This window comes from Microchirus variegatus, assembly GCF_963457635.1.
Source record: "Microchirus variegatus genome assembly, chromosome: 18".
Lineage (NCBI taxonomy): Eukaryota > Metazoa > Chordata > Actinopteri > Pleuronectiformes > Soleidae > Microchirus > Microchirus variegatus.
This window is the reverse complement of record NC_139819.1, coordinates 14957788-14972432: the sequence shown is the minus strand read 5'-3', so window position 1 is coordinate 14972432 and position 14645 is coordinate 14957788. Positions and strand designations below refer to the sequence as shown.

Genomic DNA, 14645 nt, shown 5'->3' with positions numbered 1-14645 from the left:
TCCTTTTCAGTATTTGGTTAATCACAGTAGTGATTTAAGATGTTGTTGTTGTTGTTGTTGTTGTTGTTGTTGTTGTTGTTGTTGTTGATGTTGATGTTGTTGTTGTTGTTGTTGTTGTTGTTGTTGTTGTGGGCCATGGACAATAATCAGACTGTAAATTAGGACATGGCCTTCCTCAGTTTGGGAATGGCAGGACTAGATAATCGCCAATGCTACATTATTTAAAAGAAGAATATTTTCTACCTCTAGTCCTCATTTCTGAATTCTTACCCACAAGTCATTGCTTCCATCACATACAGTACGTAGTGAGCCCTCCTTGCACGATTGTACTTATTTCAGCTGGTAGAGAGAATACTGGCTCTGTGACATTCATAAGAATTTTGTTGCGTGTCTACCAAATTTCATGATCAACAACTAGAAAATCCTGTGACCACATACCCACATCAACACTTGAGTGCTCTAACCAACTCTGTAACTTAAGTGCTTAAGATATGTGATAACTTTTTTTTCACTTTCTTTATTCTTTAATATGTTTTGGGTTTTAGAGGTGTGTGTTCTCTGAGCACTTTTAGAGAACACATAGCACATTCTTGTTGAGATTAAAATAAGGTTACAAAGTCTCCCTTGTCACTGGATTCTTAATCCGCTTGATCTTAGCTCGTCTTGCGTCCTTCTCATGCATTTTAACATGGTTGATGACGACTATTGCTTGTGCCTTTTCTACTCTCTACAGATCAACATCCTACAGTCAAAAAAGAAGCCATGCTTATGTGGTTCACTAATGGTTGCATCACAACCACCATGTTCAGCCTGGCCCTGACTGTACTGCTCTGCCCCTTGGGCTTATTGACAGTTCAGGGGGAGAACCAGACTCAGTCTCCTGCTCAGGTGCTCCAGGACCTGCTGGCCAGACATGGTGACAATAACACCATCACGGTGCCCCAGCTACGCTCTCTGTTGGCACTTCTCAGCCAGGATCAGGGAGAAGGCAACAGTGACAGCAGCAATGTGGCTGAGACAACTACCAGCGCTCCCCCTAAATCCAACAGCTCCAAGGTGAGAACAAAGACATTTAGTTATATTGTGTCAATAACAACTCGCAGAACAACCTCATTTCCCCCAAAAAGTTTTATGTCTTACTCGATCTTTTTGAAGTTCTCTGAAGCAGAAGGATAAATCCAGCTTAGTCTTTTCTGGAAGAAGCAGGAGCCACTGGTTCCAGATAGCTGAAATATTTTGCATATTTTCCAGTCTTAAGCCCGCAGGCACATGTGTCACTATCTAGCCAAATTTGAAATAATGAATAGTAATTATTTGCCTCAATAATTGGTAACTAAATGAGTATTAGTTTGTCCCGAGTTGTCTCACGAACACGGTGAATTCATCTCACAATGTAAAAACAGAGAAAAGCAGCAAATCCAGTATATTTACTGGATTTCACTTGGAAATTTACTGTAATCGATTATCTCAAGAGCTTCAGATTTTTTTAGGATATCAGCAAGTTATTTAATCTTTTAAATGCTTAATAATTTTTACTGTGTAATACTGGTTAAAAGCAAGTATTTGGGCTAACTGATGGGCATATTCTCATTTACAGTGTTTGCCTCCAGACACGTTGGCTATTTACAGCATTAGCGAGCAGTCACGGCTGGACGAGCATGGTTTACAGGAGCTTTGTCCCACCATGCTGCAGCAGTTGGATGCTGGTAGCTGCAAGATGCAGAAGGAAGAGATACTGAACAGTGACACTCCCCCCAGGCCTTCAGGTGGTGAAGGTGAGGACTGACCTGTTATTGATTAATATTTATTTTTAAATTAATGCTGAATCTAATTTTGTATTAGATTGTCTGTGTTGAGTTTCATTTTAGCCCTAAAGTTTCAAAGCAAGAAAATTACAGAAAATTATCCTGTGCTTTTGCCCATTTTTACAGAATAACTTTCAATATCTGACAGTTATTTATAATTTACTACATGTTAAAATAGTGTATTCTTTACAAAAGAAGAAAACCAAAAAGTTAAAAATAAAACAAAGCCCACTGTAGTCGTACATGAGCAAATTATTCAATTTGAAATTTGAACAGTATAAAACATGTTTAAAATAACATTTGTTTGAGTTTGTGTCTCAATGTCCAAAAAAGATTTTGAAATTAAGTGCAGGCGTTTTTCCAAATGTTTCTCTCAAAGGGAGGCCTTAAGACAAAGACATTGATTCACTATCTTCCTAATCATTTCTGCCCAACACATTTCGAAGTTTTTAATCGCAGTGGGAAAAAAATCCTTGCATTTGGTTTACACAGTCTTTAAAGAGATAGTTCAGATTTTTGGACAATACGTTGTATGGCATAGACACCAGTAGTAGAGTGGATGCAACACTGTCAATTCATTTAACGAGTCTCAGGTTTGGAGATCTATTTTCACACCCCTAAAAGCTTATGTTGTCGTCTCATGAATTCAATATGTGCTGGTTCCAATCCCAGCTGACACAGGGTGAAATGTGACTGGAAACATTAAGATCAATGTTCAAATCAAATTTTTTTTTTTTACTTTTGTTGTTGTTGTTCTATTGGTGTAGTTTGATGATTGTAAGAGAGTCCTTGTGTGTATGATGTTATTTGGTTAATTGTCCTGAGTTATTTGATTGTTTTACTTTGCATATATGCATGTATTTATATCAATCCAGTCAGTTTGTTCAAATACATCAGCAGGGCAGTTTGAGTCTCTTGAAAAAGATTTTGAGTTTATTTTGAATTAAATTGAAATTGGCTTTAATCATGTATATGCCTGCAATAAAAAGCTAGTTAATGATAGACTTGGAAAAAGCAAGTGACTGTTTAAGTGATTTTATAACCTGAAAGGTTCAGCAACATGGAAACTAAAGATAATAAACAAGTAATGACTGTAGCCACCAAATTCCATCTTGGTTTTACATTCATGACATTATTTTTGCTGTGGTCTTTCTAAGCTAGCTCACAAAGTTATTTTCTTTTAAACAGTTTATATAATCCTCAGCAGTTACAAGTAGAGATGGTTTTCTGTGTCAGAGTTCAGGCTCTGTCTTTCCCTCTCCACTGACAAACGTGTTTTCCCTTATCATTCACTCGTATGCCCCCAGCTTAACTAACACTTACCTCTGTAGGCAGCTTATTTTGGCTGGAGAGTTGTTGTTTTTTCCTTTGGAGGCTGTGGAGAACTGCCAGCATCAGGGAAGCAGATGTCATGGGAATTCATCTCTCGTGCGTATTTCACTGACTTTTAAATCATGAAACTAGAAAAGCACTTGGAGAGCGCAGTCCTCTGCCATAGCAGCTCAGCCCCCCCATGGATCACTCCTAAAATTTAATCACATGTTCCTGGTCCCATTGCGGACATTTCCTGAAAATTTCATCGAGTTATGTTGCTGACAGACAGACAGACAAACAAACAAACTCCGGCGAGGTCAACAAGATGATTTTGTTTGAAAATGTGGAATGTCTTCATCACTATACAGATGACACAGCTTTATATCTTTGCAATAGCTGATGATGTAAACCCAGTCAATGTTGCATTTTAGACATAAGTTGTCAAATGGCTCAAAAATGTGATTGTTGCAATAGTTATAGCTATTTTTGTCAAGCGTAACCCCTAACCCTTTGCTTAAACTATTAGGTTGTAACCATACCTGCTTTACCACAAACTCTTAATCCTGTGTTTTTTTCCTTTCTCTGCATACATATGTCATCTTACACTTCACAGAATATGTAGTTTTTCCTCTACAACTAAATTTCTTTACCTTGAACTTTACAGTTTTACAGCCTCGGAGAGAAATGAAACAAAAGCATCTATCTATTAACCACCAGCATTTTTTCCACCACAGATACTGACTGATTGACAGTGTGGCCCTGAAGTTGTTCTAAGTCTTTAATCCATGTCTCAATGCTACTTGCATTTTTACACGAGGGATTTTCTAAGGTTGGGCAGATGAACAATTTCACTGTCAATTGGTGATGGCTGTCCTGCATCGCAGTGGGGTGTGCCATTGTCAATATTTGTTGCATAACACAACACTTTATTTGTTTTAAAGTAAAAGCACTTCAGTATTTCTCTTGACTAAATTAATTCACTTTAGCAAGACTTTTATTGTGAAATATTTTTAGGCCCAGCAGATGCATTGCTTCATACTGAAAAGTCCTGGCATTTAATTGAGGACCTAAAATTTTAATTTTTGAAGCCAAACTCTTGATCATAACATCAGCTACACAGAAGACTCAATTAATGTGTGGACAGTGGAGCAAGTCCATCACAAAGTGTTACAATACAAACACCATGATACCAATCCAGTGGACATTGCCAAGACCCTAATGTTCTCGCATTGTTCAGCTTTTAGAGGGAGGTAAAAACTACTTAATGTTTCACAAGAGAGAAATTTTACCAAATGTATGTTTAAATTAAAAGAAAAATGTTGATGATGCATTTACAGCTGCTGTTCCACATGTTATGTCCATGGCAGTGTTTTTTAATACTACACCTTTCATGTACCTTTTCCATTCAACCCTCCCTGAACGCCCAACATCCAGTGTGGGGTTTTTCTTTCCTGGCTGTGACAGTGGTCAATACCTTCTCCCTAACTGGAGTCTTCAGTGTGCCTCTGATGAAATCACGCTATATGAAACACACCCTCACCTTTTTCATCGCTCTTGCCATCGGCACGCTGTACTCCACTGCTGTTCTACAACTCCTGCCAGAGGTTTGCCATGCATCTTTTAGCTTCCCAAAAACTGATGCTTTTTTTAAAAACACAAACATTACATTTAAAAACTCTCTTTAGTTCATTGTCATGTCAGTCTGCTCTTTACAAAACTCATGCACCGCCAAGTGCTCCTTTGTCTGTCCTTTGCTCATATCTCTTTCCTTCCTGCCTTTGTTTTTTTCCTTTGCGGATTCCACACAGCTTTTTGATTTTGCTCTTACCTCAAAGTGTTACTGGTCATCTGGCTGTGTTTCTATGTGTGTGTGTGTGCTCTGTATGTTTGTGTCTCTGTCTGCACCTTTACTGCATCCAAAGACATGGTCACTCTCTCCCGCCTGTGGCATCATGGTTGTTTCTATCACTGCTTTTGGCCTTAAGATTAATACATTAGTTTTGTGGAGAAAACTGTTGAGAAATGGAGCAGGGCACTGATAAAATGTCCTTCAGATTGAAATGTGACCCGATCATTTGCAGCACTCCTGCTACTGCTGGGCTATTTAAAGTTTGATAATTTCATCTCAATTTCATCCTTTTTAACAAAAGAAATGCATGGGGTTTGAACACACAGCCAATTATCATTTTGTGGTGACACCTTCTCTCTGGAGATCCTCACAGGTATCTTCGACATCTTTCTTCTCAGGTCGATTGAGTTCTAATTTTCTTTTCAGGGAAATAACAAGCTGCTGTTGTCTCTTGTTTTGTTCCTTACCCTGATAGCTAACCTGATAAAATCACTTCAGAAATAACTGCCAATTTTTTTCTCTCCTTCCCCCTTCTTTTCCGTGCTTCTTTCTGTCGATCAGTGTGGGGTTATGGGATCCTGTGTGTGACACTGATCTCTCTGTGTTCGCTGGTGGGGGCGAGTGTGGTGCCCTTCATGAAGAAAACCTTTTACAAGCGACTGCTGCTCTACTTCATAGCCCTGGCCATTGGCACACTCTACTCCAACGCCCTGTTTCAGCTCATCCCAGAGGTAGTGTCTGTGCTGCTGCTGTGACTCCCTTTGATACAGCTCCCTCACTGTACCTTGCTATGCAAATTCTGCAAACAGCATTGGACTTTGATTTTAGATTTTGGAAACAAAATATTAATCTATTTTATAAAATAGTTTCTGAAGACGTGATGCCCACATTTAACTCTCATGTATGTAGGAATGAGTCTGATTTGTTTTGGGGTATAGAGTGATATACACTGTGCTCGGCCACCATCATAAATTAATTGAAGTGAGCAAAATTTCCACCATATTTCACAGTGATATTTGTTAAAAAAGAGAGAAAGTAGAGATCATATTCACTAAATAGTACAACTGTAATCTCAGCTGACTTAAGAAACTTAAATGCACATTAACATACAAGTGAGCACTCCCCCCAAAGCAGCATAAAACACAAATTATATTTTTTAATGTTGTCTAGACAGTGGGCACACCCTTCATTGCAAAATGTTGCGATGTTGCACAAAATTGTTGCTTAATCTGCAGCATCAGTTCATCTTGCTGAATAGTAAGAAAAAATGTTTCCTGCTAGTGTCTGCTAGAGGTTGAAAAGAAAAAATATTATAAAAAAATACACTCAGCAAAAATATAAATGCACAAAGAAAAACTTGTAGTTATTATATGACAAAACAGAGTAACTATCCAAAAATAACAGTACAACTTTATCAATAAAGCGGCTTTAATTTGCGAGCCTTAGGATCAATTTCAAAACAAAAGTCCTGGAGTAATGGCAGGTGACAATGGGGGTTGATGATCCAAGTTCACAAACTTCAATAATGCGTGTGTGTCCACCATTAGCCTCACGCAGAGCTCTCGTGAGTTGAAATACTCAATCTGAGATTGTAGATAGGAGTGGCCAAGTGATACTGGACTACTGGGTTTGAGCAAAACAAATAATTCCATAAACAAATGCATCAAAAATCTGTGCAAATGTCATGACATTCTAGTTTTGTTCACCATTTTAAGTTTGTGCGTTTATATTTTTGTTATTTATAATTCTCTCGTCTGCAGTAAGCAGAAGATACAGTATTGATCCACTTAGATTTAATAACTAGCAGTTTCCCAACCACATAATCATGAACCCTACCTAGTTCCAAACAACTCATCATTTAAAAATGATGCCAGGCAGTAATATTGTCAGCAACTATTAATATTACAAGCTAACACTGTCTTCTTTTCCTGCATGTTTAGGCCTTTGGTTTTGACCCCATGGTGGATTTCTACGTGTCCAAATCTGCAGTGGTGTTTGCAGGCTTTTACCTGTTCTTCTTCACTGAAAAGGTCCTCAAAGTGCTTCTCAAAAAAAAAAACGGGGTGAGTACAGAGCATTCTTTTAGGGTTCCCATCCTGGAACCCTAAAAGATGCCATCATCATCAGCTGCCAGCGGTGAACGCATCTGACAACAAGTGAAAAGCTTTGCTAACCCTATCGGTTGCATGCTTCCTGTTTACCCTGCCACAGCTATGCCAGTTATGCACAAGTGGTTATTTCTGCTACAGAGCTGAAATACTCATGTAGATAAAGATCTTTTTGCCATTTCAAGTCTTGGTGCGGACTTTGAAGTGTGTGGATGTGAAATTAATATTAAATGAACCTCTGTGTTTTTATTTCTGCCAGTCAAAAAAGGAAGCCCTTTAAAGTCTTACTGTATACTCACTGTTTGTCATTTTACAGAACTGATTACTGATACATGTACTAATACATTTGTAAATAATATTTCAACTTGCAAATGTCCTTGCAAATGTCCTATAAAAAGAACTGGCTGGGGGTTTAATGTTGCTTTGCAACCATTCACAAAAAACTGCTTGTTGCTCATTTATGTGTTTGATTGTAGAGGAGCTGCTCCACCCTGTGGTTACTCTGCTCAGGGACATAATATTGTCCAGCCAAACCTTAAGAACAGCTAACATGTCCAACTGCTTTTCCAATTAGAGATGCCCTTTGGCTCACATTGGAACTTACATTACTGCTGTCAACTTCTACATTTCATTACAAAAAAGACACTAATATCTCCATGTCTGACAGCACCCTGTATTTGTTCTGATTTCATGAGCCTTGAGCTGAGCTTACCCTTACCTGTGTTGTAATGTCTTTGTTAGATTCATTACAAATCAGGTGGCCCACATCATCAAGAATTAAGTGGTAGACAATGGGTGGATAATTCCTCATTTACTTAATTCCAAGATAGATGGTTTAATGTATAACCTTGGAAATGTCCACCAATTATCATCTGTTATTTATTGACCATTGTATTTGTTTCCTTATTCTTTGTCAGAACCATGGCCACAGTCATTGTGGACCAAGTGTAGATCATTATTCGACACCTGATATGGATTTGGAGGAGGGCGAGAAGGAGAAGCTGCAACAGAATGGAGCAAGCAGTCTGGCTCAAGAAAAAGTGGATGCAGGGGAGGGCGAACTCATGCTCAGTCCTGCACAGACACCACAGGTAGGATTTTAGGAAGTTGCAAGAGGATGGTAGAGATAAAGATTTTAGCATTGTCATGAAATCAATCAAAGTTTCCTCAGCTCAGTTGAAACAATATTTTAACTAATGCTGGGTGGTATACCACTGGTTCATACTGAAAAACAGTATTTATTTATTTATAATCATATTGCTTTTTGTTTACTGCAATGCCAGTATATGAAAAACAGAACACGTCTGCTCACTCACTCACTCACTCACTCACTCACTCACTCACTCACTCAGCTGTACCTCTCTTATGCTGGAGCACTCACTTATGCTCATGCATATAAAATACCATTGTATACTGTGAAACTGTTGACATTTTGTTACACCTCTCAGCACTAATTCTAACCCAAAAAATGTGGCTTAGGCCATGTTCAGACCTGGTATGTAACTCTGTCGCGAGTTATTTACAGATCACACCGGGTCTTCGGGCTCCCAATCCATCCTTTATCCCTTTTGTTACCATCCTGTTGTTGCAGACACTCAAAAACTATGGACTGGTGATCTGTCCAGGGTGTACCCCGCCTTTTGCCCTATGTCAGCTGATGTTGCACAGCACCCCCTGTGACCCTCATATGGAGCATAAAGCGGGAAGCAGTGAAATAGAGCTTAGCACCCATGTACTTATATTATATGCGTTCATTGCAACAATATTAACGCTGATCTTCACATGATTTTTTTTTTCGAATGGTTAAAATGTGACGACAGCACAAAAAGGCCTTAGATTTACCTCTCTCTCTCCCTGTGTGTCTCATATGCACACGTCAATACACACAAACAGTCAGGATTAGTCTATTTGAATAAAGGGGAGACGCCGGTCTGATCATATATGACCACAGGAGATGCATCCTGGAGGCATGCTGTTGCGCTGTGAACCTATGTACTTAACTTAGTTTGTTTTAAAAGTGCTATGTAAATAAAGTTGACACTGACATTGACACTGACATTAACACTGACATTAACACATGATCACCGAGAACAAACGCTGATAGCAAGTCTGACTGGGGCCAGAGTAAAAACATAGTGAGTGACATAATCAATATTTTGAAGGTACTCAAGCTGTGGACCTGTGTTTGTAACAGTTATCAACTAATAAATCCTCTTGATGAAGTCATAATGCTGCTCTGTCCACTCTTCTTACAGGACTCCCAGAGTCCAGAGAATGGGGGACGACCTGGAGCCAGTGGTGGTGGCTGCTATTGGCTGAAGGGGACTAACTATTCAGACATCGGCACGCTGGCCTGGATGATCACACTAAGTGATGGTTTGCACAACTTTATCGATGGCTTGGCTATCGGCGCCTCCTTCACTGCCTCTGTCTTCCAGGGTGTCAGCACCTCTGTGGCCATCCTGTGTGAGGAGTTCCCACATGAGCTGGGTGAGTTGGGACAAGAAGATTTTCCTACCTAAATATTTCAACTAGCGCTGGGCACTAAGTTATCGCACTTAGCACCTTTAGCGCCTGAGTGGTCTGTTTATTAAACGAAACGAGCAGCACTACAAATAACCAGCGTATGTGTGCCTCTGTTTTTAAAGTTTAGCGTTACTCTAGAGATTCATTATTACAATCCGGAGTAACGTAAACATTACGTCACGCGTGTACTTGTTCCTAATCTCTGACTAAAAACCTTGCAAAATCAATTGGACCATTGGACAGAGAAAACTCATCGACACATTGTCTTGTTATTTGTCTCCCATCTCTCGTTCTGTCACCAGGAGACTTTGTGATCCTGCTGAACGCTGGCATGAGCATACAGCAGGCTCTGTTCTTTAACTTCCTATCAGCCTGTTGCTGTTACCTGGGCATGGGCTTTGGCATCCTGGCCGGCAACAGCTTTTCCCCCAATTGGATCTTTGCTCTGGCAGGAGGAATGTTCCTCTACATCGCTTTAGCAGACATGGTCAGTGATCGGTAAAATCTGTCTTCAATTTAAAATGATATATTAGATTTAGTTGCCGTCTCTGTTGTCCCTTGATGGAGTGACGGACACTTAAGCCCAGTTAAGCCCAATTTATACTCCTGTGTAAAGTGCTCTACGTCGGTTACGGAGAGCCTGTCGGAGAGCCTCTCCGTCGACAACGGAGACGGCAAGGGCTGCGATTGGGCCTCGAGTATGGAGTTAAATTTGTTCCACTGATATTTGTATATGTGCAAATTGTGATTTCTTGATTTGAATGCATGTTTTGATATCCACAAATTAAAAAATCCAATTTGTAACTTATATATTTATTTTAACAAATAGAGATGCGTTTTTGTAAATAACGTGACATTTGTGAAACTGAATATTGCATTTGTGAATTGTGGATAGCATGGTATATTTGTCGCAATAATGCCTCCCTTCTACAGTAGGTGGTAGTGTTTTACAAGTAGAATCTAGCTTCAATCCGTGAACAAGTCGTTCATTCTACGTTCAACTACTATTTTCTCGATATTCGTTTACAAAACAAAATGAAAAAACGGATAACGACTCGTTTTTCCAATTGTACCTGTACTAGAACTCTATCAGAGGGCCTGCAAAACAAACCAAAGAAGAAGAAGAGGTGTGTGGTAGAGAGTGAGTTGTTGTTGTGTGTACGAGTGAGACGGTGAATGGAGCGACAGCGAGAGACTGGTCAGCAGGAGTGTTATAAGAGTTTAGAACACAGTCACAGTGGATGTCACAGCTGTTCTTGGGTGAAATAAAACAGTCGCTTTCTTAAGCACAAAGTGGAGCCAGGTTCTACTTGTAAAGCTAGATTCTACTTGTAAAACACTGCCACCTGCTGATGAAGGGAGGCATTATTGAGACAAATATACCAATGTCATCCACAAATGCGTGTGTGACGATCCACAAATGCACTATTCAGTTTCACATTTGTCACGTTATTTACAAATGCACATCTCTATTTGTAAAAATAAGTTACAAATTAGATTTTTTTTTTATTTGTGGAACATGCATTCAAATCAAGAAATACATGTGGATATCCCTCTGCACACTATTGAGCACACCTGAATATAAGCAATTAAATTTAGAAAGAAAAACAAATGTGTACATATATAAGCCGCGCTTGTCTATAAGCCACAGGTGTCCACGTTATAACATGAGATATTTACACAGAAATACTTTTTTTAAATGTAATTTTTAATTACCTTAAATAAATGTTTTTTTTCCAAAAAGTGCCAGTAACACAGCTGGTTAAAAAATTAACCAGCCTACCAGAAATGATGATCTTCTCATTCATCTTCCTCCTGCACACTAAAACCACTGAAGTGGTCTTCTTCAGTGTCAGACTTGAACAGCCTCAGAATGACTTAGTCAGACACAGTCTCTCTTTCTTTGTCACTGTCACTGTCACTTTCGTCTCGAGGTGCATGTGCCGTTCTCTTTGTCACGAAGCAGTCCAGCCTTTCGAAACCTGTTGGTAATCATGGATTTTTAGTCCGGGAATTACAGTACTTGGGCTCTTCATTCCAGTTTCTACTGTGCACAGCGTGAGTAAGCAGACTAAGCACCCACCCAACAACTTCACCTCTGATTGGCTTACCATAGAATTTTACTCAACACCCTTGCCAAGGACAAGGAAGAACAAGACATTTCTCTGTCGCTCGGCTCAGAGGTCTGATGTATCGGCCTTCAATAAAGTAACGCAACACATTTTTTGGCAGTAACGATAACGCCGTTACAATATTGAGAAGAGTAATCAATTAGATTACTCGTTACTGAAAAAAGTAACAGCGTGACTAACTAACTAACCGGTATTCCCATCACTGGTGGTTACGCAGGTGGATAACGCATTACGCGGTTGTAGAAGTATAACGTGGGCTCAAAAAATATTTCATACAGCCGGAGACGATGGAGACGATGGAGAGGCTCTCTGGCGACGTAGAGGGCTCTCCGTTACCGTTGTAGAGCACTTCACGCAGGAGTAAAAATTGAGCTTCTCCTGCACAAACTTCCATAGAGAAAATCTTTTACATCACAGCACACAGGATGAGGATGATGATTCACTGCTTCCTCCTTCAGTATGTTCAAACTGTGTTATTTTGTGACTCTGTGTGTGATTAACCTCATTGACACACACAAGGCAGCAGTAGACCAGCAACCCATGAGCTAAAAACACAGATTGTATCTATGCAAATCACCCTCAGACACCTTCCCACACCAAAGTCCAAACATTCGCTTCCAGTCAGAAAAGGCTAAGGTCTAATGATGAGGCAAAGTGGCAGACATAATATATCATAGATTTGGCCAGTTGTGGATTTTACAAGATGATCCTTTTTATTAAAAAAAAAACCTGGACTGTTGGCAGCCATTTTGTCTTCAAAACCTTTAGTTATCCTCTCTGTTTCTAGTAAAGGTCTTTAAAAATGTTTTGCCCACTGAGTAACATGGGGTTTGTGTTCTAAATATACCTAGATAATGAGTTTCTTATTTCTGTTATATGCTTTTATGCTTTTCAGTTCCCAGAGATGAATGAGGTGAGTCGTGAGGAAGAAGACGCAGGTGGCAGCAGCTTCCTCCTCATCTTTGCTATCCAGAATGCGGGCCTGTTGACGGGCTTCTCTATCATGCTCCTCCTCACCATGTATTCTGGACAAATACAGCTGGCCTAGCAAGCACCAAGCTAATCTCACCAGCTCTGACCAGTGGCAAATGACAGTGCTGGGTCAGCTGGTTTGTGCGTTTTTTTGGGGGGTTTTTTGTTTGTTTTTTAAGATTTCAGGAACCCTGGAATTAGGAAAGTTTGGCTGTGTGTCAGGTACGCACAATGGTTCATATTTGAGAAGCTGTTCTTGTGCAGTTCACACATGCAGTATATTCCAGAGACAGGAAGCAGACATCCTTCTTTCCTCCATGTCTTTCTTTAACATGTTAAAGATGTGCTGAACATGAACAGATGTGCAATAGTCACCCAGCTGCCCAAACTGCTCTCTATTTCCCAGACCACTGAATAGCCGTGTTGGCTCTTTCTCTTATTCCCTCTCTCTTCTGACTCTTCCCTCAGTCATTGAGCCTCAGCTGAGGATAGTGGAGATTCACGAGATGCTGAGTATTGATATCAATAATCTTCTTTGCTCACAGCATTCCCTCAAGAGAAGGGAAAAGCACAATCAGGTAACTGTATATCAGCTGTATTATTGACATTTTCTCTCTTTATTCTTCTGATCGAGACTTCAAGACACCCGCCCTGCTTCTTGCATTCCACACCAAAAACAAATTATTATGGGCCTGAACTGGAATTTAAATGAAGTGTCGACATCAAACTGACTTCCAAATGGACTTTGTTGTTTGTGTGTATGAAGTCAAGTGTATATTTTTTTACATGTGAAAAATTATCAGACATTTGAAGACCAAATATGGACAGACCATTGAATCTAGAATGATGAAGGGCTACATGGTGACAGTTTTTATCATGACTTTGACAGTGACGGTTCGATTCCTACTAAAGACTGGGTCATTTCTGTTGAAGTCCAAAGTTTGTTTTTTAGTGGCTTTATTCAGACCAGATATAATACCCAGCATCCATAGCAGCATTTCTCCATATTAAACCATGTGTGCCCTTCATTTATATAGCATTAGTAATGGTAGTTATAGCTATTTTTTAATTATTCCTTATATTCTTCATCTATAGTCTTTGCACATCTCATGGACTACTGTTTTTCCCTGAAAACATATATATTCTTTTATGGTCTAGTCATAGTTTAATCAAAATACTGCAAGTTAAATCATATACTGTAAGTACGCACACTTTGCCTACAGAACTGGTCTGTGATTATATTAAGTATATGCCATTATAGTAACAGAAAAATTACATACTTTTCTTTTTGGTTACTGTAATACACATATGGCCAAAAGTATGTTGACACATTACTTTTGTTGATGTTTTTTTCTTGGGGCTGCTTTTCAGGATTTGTTTCTTATAGCTTACCATTTTATTGAAGTAACAGAAGCAAGCATCACAATCTCACATCATAATAAAAACAGGACAGTGATCTTCAAAAGGTTCACTGTATATTAATTGGTTACTAATCTAATCTCCTGTCCTTTTTTTTTTGTCGATATGCTAACAGTTATGATAGGAAAAGCAGAAGAGTACCAACTTCATTGAATGATGCTGAACAATGACCTGAAGACAATGTTTGTGTCCACATGCTTTTGGCCACGTAGTGTAACTTAAACTTGAAAGAATCCAGTGTGGAACATTTCGTACTCTGTAAATTCTGATTCTGTAGGGGAATTGTTGTTGGTGTTTGTCCTCTTCTTGTCATGTGACTGGTTTTATTTCCACAAACAAACTCTAAATATAAGAGTTGTTAAAGAGCCATTTAAACCATGGCAACATCTTGGCTGTGCTACTGTGTACGCTATAAAACAGTGTAACTTCTGGTCCGTTGTACAGATTTGTCACTGTACGATATTCAAAATTCTGCCACTTTGCAGAAGCTACACAGTCGATGCAGTGTTCCTCTAGATTA

General features: G+C 39.3%; 1 protein-coding gene across 1 annotated transcript; it reads left to right on the top strand.

The window, feature by feature from the left end:
• Positions 1–762: 762 nt before the first annotated feature.
• On the top strand, positions 763–14021 carry slc39a14 (solute carrier family 39 member 14; the record flags this gene model as incomplete). The annotated part of the gene is made up of 8 exons (XM_083904599.1): positions 763–1056; positions 1598–1775; positions 5530–5699; positions 6909–7031; positions 7994–8167; positions 9332–9566; positions 9905–10089; positions 12630–14021. 8 exons carry the CDS (start codon positions 763–765, stop codon positions 12780–12782), a joined length of 1512 nt encoding a protein of 503 aa, XP_083760725.1. The 3' UTR covers positions 12783–14021.
• Positions 14022–14645: the final 624 nt, after the last annotated feature.